The sequence below is a fragment of the Sphaerodactylus townsendi genome, linkage group LG11 (genome assembly GCF_021028975.2).
Source record: "Sphaerodactylus townsendi isolate TG3544 linkage group LG11, MPM_Stown_v2.3, whole genome shotgun sequence".
In the NCBI taxonomy this organism is placed as follows: domain Eukaryota; kingdom Metazoa; phylum Chordata; class Lepidosauria; order Squamata; family Sphaerodactylidae; genus Sphaerodactylus; species Sphaerodactylus townsendi.
In genome coordinates this window covers 45069630-45081530 of record NC_059435.1, presented here as the reverse complement: position 1 = coordinate 45081530, position 11901 = coordinate 45069630, and the positions used below count along the sequence as shown (strand labels likewise).

Below are 11901 nucleotides of genomic sequence, written 5' to 3'. Positions count from 1 at the left end.
TGCACAGGCTAATCTGAATTCCCCAGATAAACCTCCACAGCTCAGGCAGCAGAGCTGGGAATCAAACCTGGTTCCTCCAGATTAGATACACGAGCTCTTAACCTCCTACGCCACTGCTGCTCCTACTGGACAAGACTGTAATCTTGTCCATGGTATATTCAGAGGGGGCAGATGACTCAGGTGCCACTTTCAAGTGTCATGTGGAAGGTGGATTTGCCCCCTCCCGGAGCAAGCAGGACTTAGTGGGGCAGTGGTGGCAGCAAGACACTCTCCCACTCAGCCTGGCTGCAAACTGCCCAGCCCTCCTCTTGGGCTCCCAGAAGCCTGTTCTTCCATTGCAGCAGGAGCAAAGGTGGGCAATGTGTCCGAGAGCATCCTAAGAGTGGCACGTGAAAGGGCACCAGAGAGGGTGAAACATGGGGTGGAAGAGAAGCCTGGCCAGAGCAAACCAGCAAGGAAGGAAGGAATCCGCCCACCCATTCTCCTCTTGGCTGCGTGGGAAACAGAGAGAGCTGGGAAGGAAGAGGATGCAGAAAGGCAAGCAAGGAACATGTTTGGCTACCCAGAGCTACAGAGGGGGGAGGGGGAGCCTGACTGCTAGCCACCCTGGTTGGAGTAGAGGAGGAGGAGAGCTTGGGAAGGGGGCACCACCAGTGGGACTCTTTGCCCCAGTTGGGCCTGTCAGCAACACCAAACATGTGTGTGTGTGAGGTTAAATAGTACCTACGTAGGGGCCCATTCCGACAGGCATTGCTTTTACTTGAACTGTTTGCGTGGGGAGGGGGCAACTTTAGAACTTGCCCCGTGCACCATTTTCTCTAGAAACATCCCTACTCTTGTCTCTTGAAGTCAGCAATTCCTTGCTGGTTCAGAGGCTTAAATGTACACCTTGAACCTATAAAGCTGTTCTTATTAACTCCAGTGGAGGATCAGCTTCATGCATAAAAAGATATAAAATATAATTTTTAAAGAAAAGAAACCCAATGAGATAATGAATCAGGTAAACAATGACTATGTAAGTTTGAAGTCTGTTGCTTGATTAGCACCTATAGTCAACTTTCAATATGACATTTCATAAATGTAACCTACAAAACTTGTATATGATCATTCTGAGATGTTTACTAGTGAATTTTTCATACTTCAAGGTTTAGGGGCAGCAAAATGGACAGATACTGATTAATATATTTGGAGTGATGTTCCATTTTAAAAGGTCATTTCTAAGAGGTCTTAAGAGCAACATTGCTTGAATCAGTATCAGCTCTAAAAATGTTTCCTGAATTGAGTCATATAGAAAAAAGGTATATAGAAATTGGAGTGTTTGATACACACTTAAAATCTCTCATGCTGGAAGAAACATGACTTAAAGTGCTTCGCTGGACCACGCCCATACCATTTTGAAATAAATCACTCTGGTGATAGCCCCTTAGAACATAATGCCATGTTTTTAGCCACAATCTCTGTACAAAGGCAGTCAAGGCAGTATTCATCCAAGCCTAATACACCTTACAATAACTTCTGATTTACATAAAAGCTCCCTCCTAAATATCCAATGACATTCAAAATACATTGGTACAATGCTGTAATTGCAACTTTAAACATTCTGTGTTTTTATTGCTTGAAACTTTGGCAAAGCATTGAGCATTTCTCTGTCATGCTACTAGAAGCTGGCCAACGAATGCAGGATTTCTGTCTCTAATTAATGCCATGATAAGTGCAGCAGCAGAATCAGCAGTCTCTTGAAGTTTCACATCAGTCTGAGGGGGGAAAGGAACAAGTAAATTAGACTCTTCTATTTCTAAAACGGTAAATTCAAAACATTTAGTATTTACAACTTTTCTGGGGACAAGAAATCACTATTAGCAAGGTGGGTCCATAGCTCTGAGACAATATAGTTGACCATCTTTAATAACGCTTTCTGTCAATTTACCTGGAACAGATGTTATGCTAACTGGCTTATAATTTCCTGGAGCCTTCTGAATCCTTTTTTTTAAAAAAATGGGAATAACATTGGCCACTCTCCAGTCTTCCAATATACCTTGAGGATATACTGAATATCTTGGTTAGAAGGTCAGTATGTGCTAGTTTGCAATTTGTGATGTGTTAGTGATGTGTTAGTTTGCAATTTGTCTTGAACTTCTTCCTTGTAACTGTTATTGCTCAAGTTCCACATCAACCACTCCTGAAGAAAATCCTTTCAGGAACAGGTATCTGCTTTAAATATTCAGTAGTGAAGACAGATGGGAAGAATTCACTTAGCTTCTCAACATTTGCCTTATTGTACTTTAATTCCATTGTCATCCATTGGTCAAATTGCTCCATGAGCCAACTTCCAGCTCCCAATGTATTTTTTTAAAAAAACTCTTTATTGTTGATCTTCATGCTTTTAGATTTCCTCAAAATCTCTTTTTCGTTCCTAATTGTTTGTTTGCATTTCCTGTGTACAATTTTGTATTGTCTGCCTTGTTTGGGTACACCTTCTAATTCCTAAAGAAAGCCTTTTTCACTTCCATCACCCTGCTTATTAGCAATGCTGGTGTCCTCTTATTCTTTGTATTACACTTCCTGACCTGTGGCATAAATTCTAACTAAGATTTTGAGTAACTCCCAACCCTTTTCAAGACATTTGACCCTCTTGACTGTTCCTGAATGATGTGTCTGTGCAGCACAATCATCTCATGTACACCTGATAATTCTGATTACCTCTAGCTGTTTGAGATTGCAAAAGTACGGAAGTATGATGAATGTTCAGGTGAGACAGTATGCTACCACCTGTGAAGTGCCCACCTTCCTTTCCTCAAAGCAAAAAGCAAACTGAAAGCAAAGGATTCTCCTTCAAACAAAAGTGGTTTCACACAGCTGATGTGGCATTCCCCACCCCTGGACCCTCTACTGGGAGATCTCAGACGATCGCTGAGAAGCTAAATGAGAAGCCTTTGGCTCTGAAAAATAGTTGAGGGAAGAAACTGAGAGGTCTCCTCAGGGCCAAGAATCCCCTCACTTCTGATGGTGTACGGAGACATTCCCCACAAACCTTGCCTAAAGTCATCTTTGTGAATATCCACTGCTCTTGCAGACCATGTCTGCCAGGGGCTGAGGAAGCCTGGCCAATACCTTCAGAAGTAGGTACACTTCTGCTCCTAAGGATGCCAACATTGAATCTCCCCATCCCTGCCACTTTTGATGCTGCACTTGAATGCCCTTGCCTGCTGCTGCAGGGCTCTGTTTTCCTGCTTCCTTCCCTCAAAATCATGCACTTAATCTTGAGGGAGAAACTGTGGCCAAGACTGCTACAAAACCTGACTTCACAGCCACCAAACACCTACCTTTCCCCACTGTCCAACTCTGTTGAGCTTTTGTTCTGCCCTGTGCAAGTGGTCAAAAGAGCAATCCCTGCAGCCTATTCTGTCATGGCACCTGCCTTCCTTGGCATGCCAAATACAAAGCTTTGAGCTCACTGTTATGGGATCTGCCTCCTTCAGAACATCAGGTGCAAATCTCCCTCTACCATGCAACACTAACAGCATTCTTCGGATACTCTATACGGCTCTCCATGTCGGCTCTGTCATACAAAAATGTAAATTGCATAGAATACCAGACCACTCCCCCACTGTCTAAACTTTGGCCAGGAGGATACATTGGATGAAGCTATAATCCCCAAGAGCTTCATGCAGATCAAATAGAAAATGCTACAGCTGGAAGTGTGTTTTTTGTTAAAATGAATGGAAAACAAAAATGATTTCTTTTTTTAAAAAATGAAAGAGCACAGTCTAAAAAAATTGTACACCCCTAATACTTGGCATCTGCAGCTCAACTATGTCTGTTGGCAGACTGGAAAAAACTTGGTGGGAGGCCCCATAAAGCTGCTGTCACTCACGGTAGACAACAGTGGGCTACGCAGACCAATAATCCCTCTTCTTATACAAATTAGTACACACGAGGTTCCTTTCCTTCTTCCTTGGTTTTTTGCCCCACCGGAACATTGCAAGCAGATGGAGCAAGAACTATATTTTATAATACAAGTGCTAGTTTCCCCATTTATTTTAAAAAAAACTACCAGTCAAATTAATTCCAACTGAAGAAACTGAGTACAAAGGCATGCAAACCAGATTGTTAGGGACTTAATTGAGAACAAATGACTGTTTATAAATGAAACAATGGTGAACCACATGACATTGCACTTGATACAGAAACAAAGCAAATATTTTAGATTTATCTTATTGGAAGTCAACCACAGAAGTTTTCCAGACCAAGTATCAGTAGTTTAAAATGTGGCTTTACATTGCTAATCGTCATGGTGGCCCTTGTAAGGGCAGAAAGGTGGGATGTGCATTTTGTGAACAAATACATCAATAAATACTTCACAGGCCTTGTGCAGATGACCAGTTTACATGCTCACTCATTATGTGAGGAAGCAGAGCAGGCACGAACATGCTGGTCTCACTCCCCGCCTCCACATGATCGCTGAGTAGTCTGCATAGGCCAAAGACACAGAGGGAAGTGAGCCCACACACTCATCCACATAATATATCCAGCTCTCATTTCTAAAAGGCTTGTAAAAAAATCTGGACCCTTAAATAAATGTGTGTGTATAAAATAAAAATAAGAAGAGTTAGAACTGACTTTCTTGTTTATAGATAAATCTGTAAGTGAAAATTGATCCTAATATTGATCCTAATAATATGGAGTTTTGATAGAAAAACCACAATTTCTGTAATGTCTGTTGAATGAAACTGACAGTGTAAACTGACAAGATGAAGATGATGCAGGCAATTGCATCTACTTAAACTTTTTTTTCTACGCCCACAAGAGTACTTTTTATTTAATGCTAAACTTTTTGAAATTCTCATGGCAATGTTTTTAGGAATCAGCTATTCAAACACACAGGTTTGAATACTTGAAAGATTTATACAACTCGTAAATGATAGCACACAACAACAGGATAGGCAAACAAAATAAGCAGCTGAAAACCTGTTTCCATCCTATACCAATTAGCTCACATTATCGCCCACCCACTGCTGCTTCTGCAATTCTGGCATTCTATAGATCATGGAAAGCAAATTGTTTTACTCATCAGCAAAACCGGTAACAAAGAAGACAGTGATCCTGACAATTGGGTTTTCCTATGTATTGCTAAATTTTGTGGTTATTCCCCTCCTCCCAAAAAACACAGCCTTTTAAACTGTTAGTTTATCTAACCATTTTAGTAAAGATCTCTCTGTAAAAATCTATCTTAGTGGGTAGTAGTAACTTTTAGTTTCATGGGTGGTTTACTATACATATATACCAAAGTACAAAACCTTTACCACATCATGTGGATGTAATTTTCAGGGGGAAACAATCTGGGAACTTGCCAGTCATTGAGGAAGGGAAGAAAGGAGGGAAGAAAGAAAGAAAGAAAGAAAGAAAGAAAGAAAGAAAGAAAGAAAGAAAGAAAGGAAGAAAGAAAGAAAGAAAGGAAGGAAGGAAGGAAGGAAGGAAGGAAGGAAGGAAGGAAGGAAGGAAGGAAGGAAGGAAGGAAGGAAGGAAGGAAGGAAGGAAGGAAGGAAGGAAGGAAGGAAGGAAGGAAGGAAGAAAGAAAGAAAGAAAGAAAGAAAGAAAGAAAGAAAGAAAGAAAGAAAGAAAATTGAGGTTGAATCAACTGTGCAGTTTCTGTATCTAAGTGTAGTGTTGAAACGCTGTGTTGGAAGTCATCACACAAAGCAGTCTCCTATCTATTTTCTCATGGCATTACTGATGCTTAATAACTTTACTGATAAATGCAAATGTCCCTGCCTTTGCGTGAAACACTGCCCAGTGTAGTTCGAGGGGGGTAGCGGTAGCTGGTCCCTGCCGCATAGCCCTCTTCCAGGTTGGGTGACCTCTTTCCAGGGCTGGGGGACCTTCCCAACATGGCCAGCCAATCCAGTGCTTCCGGTAAGAATCCAGGGGCAGAGTCCTCACAAGGCCTTCTCTCCAACCTATTTAGGACACTGCTGCAGGAGCAGGGCCTCATTTGGCCTCATGGACTACACTGTATCAATACTTAAATATCTTCACTACTGATCTAATAATTTCTCAGCCCAATTCAAGTTGCTTTAAAAAAATCTTTAAAACTGTGTATGGTATGGGAATCTGAGGCACCGCTTACCCCTATAAACTCCTGCATGGTCATTATATTCAGTACCCTGGGGCCCTGCTTCATATTTATAGGACCCGTGCAAGGACTATCAGAAACATATGCAGTTTGCACCAGGAACTTGCAGGACGTCTGACATGAAAGAAAAGAGATACAGGTGTTCCATTTTATATGCAATGGAATAGAAAGTTTGAAGGGGTTCATTTTATTCCTCCTCAACATGATGCTACACAAAGAACAGTGCACAGACTATTAGATGTAATTATGTTAATGAAAATAAAAGGAACAAGTACTTGTGAACTTAATCATGTCAACAACAGCAAAGCATATGGAACTCTTATATCCATATTCTGAGTTGATGGAAGACTACTATGCCAGTTAGCTTGTGACATACATATTCTGAGAAATAGACTAAACTATGTTCCTGAAATATTAGAGATTGCAATCCATTAAAACTTGATATGGAACAAAATAAGGACAAAAATTCAGTCTTCTATAGTTTAAAGAACATTTATCTGGTTTCTTAGATACACTGAGTTAATAAACAATAATCTTGTGTGATATGAAGGACTTTCCTGTCTAGACAAAAGCATGAAGATACGATAACCTATATTTACGTAAATTTACTATTAGTCTTTGAAATCCTCCATTAATCCTAACTCCTATAAACTATGAATAATTTGAGAAATAAACAATAATTTGTAATAACAGCTGAATTCATTTCTAACATTCCTCTCAGTCCTACTTAATCCATCAGACATGGCTGAGAGGAAATGCTAAGGAATGGCAAAGTAAAAAAGAGAAAAAAAGATTTTTGCAGCTCATGTCCCTTTTAGGTTTGATCCCTTTCAACTTCTAGAGATTAGATTCAAAGTTTGTAAACTTCAGAGAAAGAATCTAGAGTAAAGTAATGGTTCTTCCTTCATATCTATTCTGTATCAGCAAAGTCTGGGGACAATAAATATCTTCTTAAATACTCCTGGGACAATGTTATTATTGGTACATGTGCTTCTTCAGGAATCTCAGGAAAGCCAGGGAATGCATTTATCAAATCCCTAAATTTAAAAGTGCACTCCTACAGAAGTCAAAAAGAAACCCTCTAGTGTCCACATTTTCTGAACACTGGGGAAGTTGTTTTAAACAAACCAAGAAGTTTGGTCAGACAGTTCATCAGAACTTCAGTGGATCAGAATTCAATCTCAGGAGTAAACCAATGAAAAGCTGACTTAACTGCAACATCTGGTAGCAGTGACGTAACTAGGCAAACTGGAACCCTGGACAAAACCCTGAGTTTGATGCCCCCCACGAGCACGTGCCCACTGCAATGTGCACCTTACAGCCCCCTTGTAGCTACGCCCAGTGGTGTACCTAGGCAAACTGGAGTTTGGCACCCCCCCATGGGCAGTCACCCTCCCCCACTGCGACCAAACAATGATTTTTACACCACGTCATTTCAAAGTCACCATCACATTAAAGAACATGCCCCAACTCACAAATCTGAACACAGCAATAGGCCATGCCACACAGCAGAAATAATTTTTTTGAAAACATTTTCAAAATGCTTTCAAAATGTTTTATTACTGCTATGAAAACATTTTATGGTGTTGTATCCAGTCCCCCCAGTTGGGGGAAACAGCATCACTTCGAATGTTATTTAAACTGGGAACCCCAGATTAAGAACATAAGAACATAAGAACAAGCCAGCTGGATCAGACCAGAGTCCATCTAGTCCAGCTCTCTGCTACTCGCAGTGGCCCACCAGGTGCCATTGGGAGCTCACATGCAGGATGTGAAAGCAATGGCCTTCTGCGGCTGTTGCTCCCGAGCATCTGGACTGTTAAGGCATTTGCAATCTCAGATCAAAGAGGATCAAGATTGGTAACCATAAATCGACTTCTCCTCCATAAATCTGTCCAAGCCCCTTTTAAAGCTATCCAGGTTAGTGGCCATCACCACCTCCTGTGGCAGCATATTCCAAACACCAATCACACGTTGCGTGAAGATTCTTCCTTTAAGGTAGATTTAAAAGGAGAATCTGGGCTAATCTAGTTTAAACAAGTGATGCTGGAATCCACCTCCAAACAGCATCATTTTCAATGGTGTTTAAACTAGGGAGCCCAGATTCTTCTTTTAAATCCACCTTGAAGGGAAAATCTGGGGTTGCCAGTTTAAACAACATTGAAAGTGATGCTATTTTGGGGTGAATTCTCCCCCACCCTGAAACAGCATCACTTTCAATGTTTAAACTGGGGACCTCAGATTCTCCCTTTAAATCCATGCCAAAGAAGGGGGGGTTAAAAGGAAAATCTGGGGAAATTTGGGGGGTGCCTGCTGTCAGGGGTGCAATTGTTAAGCTAGCAGCACCAAACCTTCAAGGTATCTTTAGGAGACTCTCCTAATGACACCAACCAGGTTTGGTGAGGTTTGGTTTAGGGGATCCAAAGTTATGAATCCTCAAAGGTGTAGCCCCATCTTCTGTTAGCTCCCATTGGAAACAATGGGTGATGGGGTACCCCCTTTGGGAGTCCATAGTTTTGGACCCCCTGGACAAAACTTCACAAAACCTGGGTGGTATCAATAAGAGACTCTCCTGATGATACCTCCCAGGTTTGGTGAAGTTTGGTTTAGGGGGTCCAAAGTTATCGACCCTCAAAGGTGTAGCCCCCATTTCCTATTAGCTCCCATTGGAAACAATGGGGGATGGGGCACCCCCTTTGGCAGTCCATAACTTTGGACTCCCTGAACCAAACCTGGGTGATAGCACCAAAAGAGTCTCCTGAAACATCCCTGAAATTTTGGTGCTGCTAGCCTAAAAACTGCGCCCTCTGCAGGCCAAAAACAGAAAAACACTGAAAATACAAAAAATCCCACAAACGAACCTGAGGTTTTTACGCACCCCACAAGGGGGCACCCTGGGTAACTGCCCACTTTGCCCAATGGGAGGAACGCCTCTGTCTGGTAGTAATCGTTTTTTTAAATGCCCAGTGGAGAAGTTCAGGCTTGCTTTGATCTAGAACCAACTTTTTTTGGTGGGGGGCGGGGGAGTCAATGGTAGCTGTAACACTGTCTTTCCAACATTATATTTCAAAATAATTTGCTTTCTTCCAGTCAGTTTTCTTCATTATTCAGCTTTCATAGCCATACAATCACAGGGAATGCTATGGCATAAATTAACTTGATCGTGGTTGTCGGAGACACATCTTTACACTTAAAAACATTTTCTAGCTCCTTCATAGCTACCCTACCTTGTCTCAATCTCCTTCTGATTTCTTGGTTGCCTACTAACAATGCATAAATCAAATATGAAACACGTAATTGCCTGGCTTCAAATTTTTCCTTTTTACCTAAGAATGTAATGGGAATTATAATTGAATAAACAAGTTAAACTTTTTGAAGAGTGCTTTTTCTCTCCCAATTATTTTGAGATTTAGTAAAACCAAGGTTTCAGTCTTGCCCATGATATTCCAATAATCAGCACCCTAAGTATTTGGGATGCTTTGTCTTCCCGCAGGTGGACAAGGTTTAACCCTCTTATAAAGCCAGAGGAGTAGAAAGGGGCAAAGCGCCCGGTGCCCTGATGCATCCTTCGCCCCACGCCCACCTCCGCACGCCCTCGCCACATCCCCGCAGGGGTGTGCACCCAGTGCATCGCGCGCACCCCTTTCCCCTTGGAGATACGCCTCTGTATAAAGCTACCTTTATAAACACTTTATCATACAATATGCTGGACAAATGTTTCTTAAAAAATAAGCAAAACCATGCATTTTCAACCAGAACACATTTTCTCAGTGGTGCTGCTCATCCATACTATACACATAAGTGCTGATCGGCATGACAGCAAACTTTCTTATTGCTAGCTGCTTTAAACTGAATTGTTCAGATTAATTGTTAATTAATTACTTAACAGATTAATTAAACTGAATTGTTCAGGTTAAGGAGCAGCAGTGGCGTAGGAGGTTAAGAGCTCATGTATCTAATCTGGAGGAACCGGGTTTGATTCCCAGCTCTGCCCCCTGAGCTGTGGAGGCTTATCTGGGGAATTCAGATTAGCCTGTACACTCCCACACACGCCAGCTGGGTGACCTTGGGCTAGTCACAGCTCTTCTGAGCTCTCTCAGCCCCACCCACCTCACACGGTGTTTGTTGTGAGGGGGGAAGGGCAAGGAGATTGTAAGCCCCTTTGAGTCTCCTGCAGGAGAGAAAGGGGGGATATAAATCCAAACTCTTCTTCTTCTTCTTCTTCTTCTAATTCACAAAGGAGGATCATTGGTGTTCACTTTAGTAAACATCACTAAATGATAACAGCCTTTCGTTCTGCTAATTGTACCCAGCTAATTTGAGATATTTCCCCCCGATATCCTGAAAAACTATGAATTATGAACATCATGGAAGGTCCACTATGTTTTCAACATTTGAACATGGGGTTTGAGGTTCACATGATCACATTAAATATTTGTTAAAAGAACAATAAATCATGCCTTACTGAACACTGAAGGAGCATGTTAGCAGACGAAAGGAAACTAGCAGTAAAATATAAAGCTCAAGCACAGGGTTGCCTTATACTGAATCAGGCCACTGGCTCATCAAGATCAGTACTGTGTGCTCAAATTAGCAGGTAGCTTAACTAAACTCTGTTAAATTACAGACTATTAAACAACATGAGTTTAATAATACTTCAGCGTATACCTCGCATATAATAATACCCCAGTATATACCTGTCACTTTAAGTGCAACATTTGCTGGGGCAGTGGCGAATGAAGACTGCATACTAAAAGATCAAATATGTCACATTTTGCTGGGAAAAGACCTTCCATTGGCTCAAGAGGCATGATGTTCCAAGATCAAAGCTCCACAATTCTGTGGACTGAAAAGCAAAGTTTTGTTTTTCCAGCACCATTGGTTATTATGTCTAAATAAATAGCTAAGAAAATAGTAAAGAACAAGGATAACTGAGTACTGCCAATTTTTTTTTACAGTAGCAACCAATATATGAGGTCAGTCTATTGTTCCTCATTGCCACTTTTGATCCCATTTGCTGTTTTTGCCTCTTTCGCTCAATTAGTGGTTTTAATTGTGGTGAAGAGTTAAATAAAGAAAGGCTTTTAATTGCTTTGTGAAAGAATGCACATTTGTGTTTTCAGTTAAGATTTCAGTGTTTTCAGTTAAGATTTCATCATCAAAATTACAGCTCCATCGTGGGGGGAGGGATCATGCTCCACGTAATGGCCTTGAGTCCAGGCAGACCATCCCTCATAGGATTCCATATGACCATCAGACCCCGCACCCTCTTCCTGGCCAGGCAGAAGGAGTCAGTCCAGTGCTTCATGAAGGTTGCTGCTGTTGGTCGAGCATGGCTGAGCACCAACACCTGTACAGCAGTCATCTGCCAGAAGTCACAGCAACATTGTGTTGATCTACCATTGTCCGCTATCAGGACAAACAGGAGGACCTTTTAGGTCTGTTAATTTCAGCTGATGGTAGCCTTTGATGCCCAGCTGTGATGCCACAGCCATAGCTCACAGTCACAAAACAATGAGGAGACTAGCCAGCTGACCACTGGAAACCTTCCACCTCCACTGCTACAATCCTGCCTGCAAGGCCATCACGACCATGGCCACCAAATGCCTAGATGGGGCAGGTAGGTCCCAGAAGCAACGCATGAGGTTGGGCCAATGGGGCTGGGCAGGAAGTTTGGAGGCAGGCCCCCTGGGCCAGTTTCACGCTCCCTTTCCCTCACTCATACAGGCATGACTGGCATCATGCCTCCTGCATCCACAACCCTATGG

General features: G+C 41.9%; 1 protein-coding gene across 5 annotated transcripts in view; it reads right to left on the bottom strand.

Moving 5' to 3' along the window:
- Positions 1-9: 9 nt before the first annotated feature.
- CRPPA (CDP-L-ribitol pyrophosphorylase A) overlaps positions 10-11901 on the bottom strand; it is a 72940-nt gene continuing 61048 nt past the window's right edge. For 2 of the 5 annotated variants that reach the window (XM_048511657.1, XM_048511658.1), the window contains exon 10: positions 10-1754. In XM_048511657.1, coding sequence (XP_048367614.1) covers positions 1650-1754 — 105 coding nt within the window. In that variant the 3' untranslated portion in view covers positions 10-1649. Of the gene's footprint in view, positions 1755-10830; positions 10980-11901 lie in introns of all 5 variants that reach the window. The other 3 variants (XR_007245798.1, XR_007245799.1, XR_007245800.1) reach the window with 3 other exon arrangements.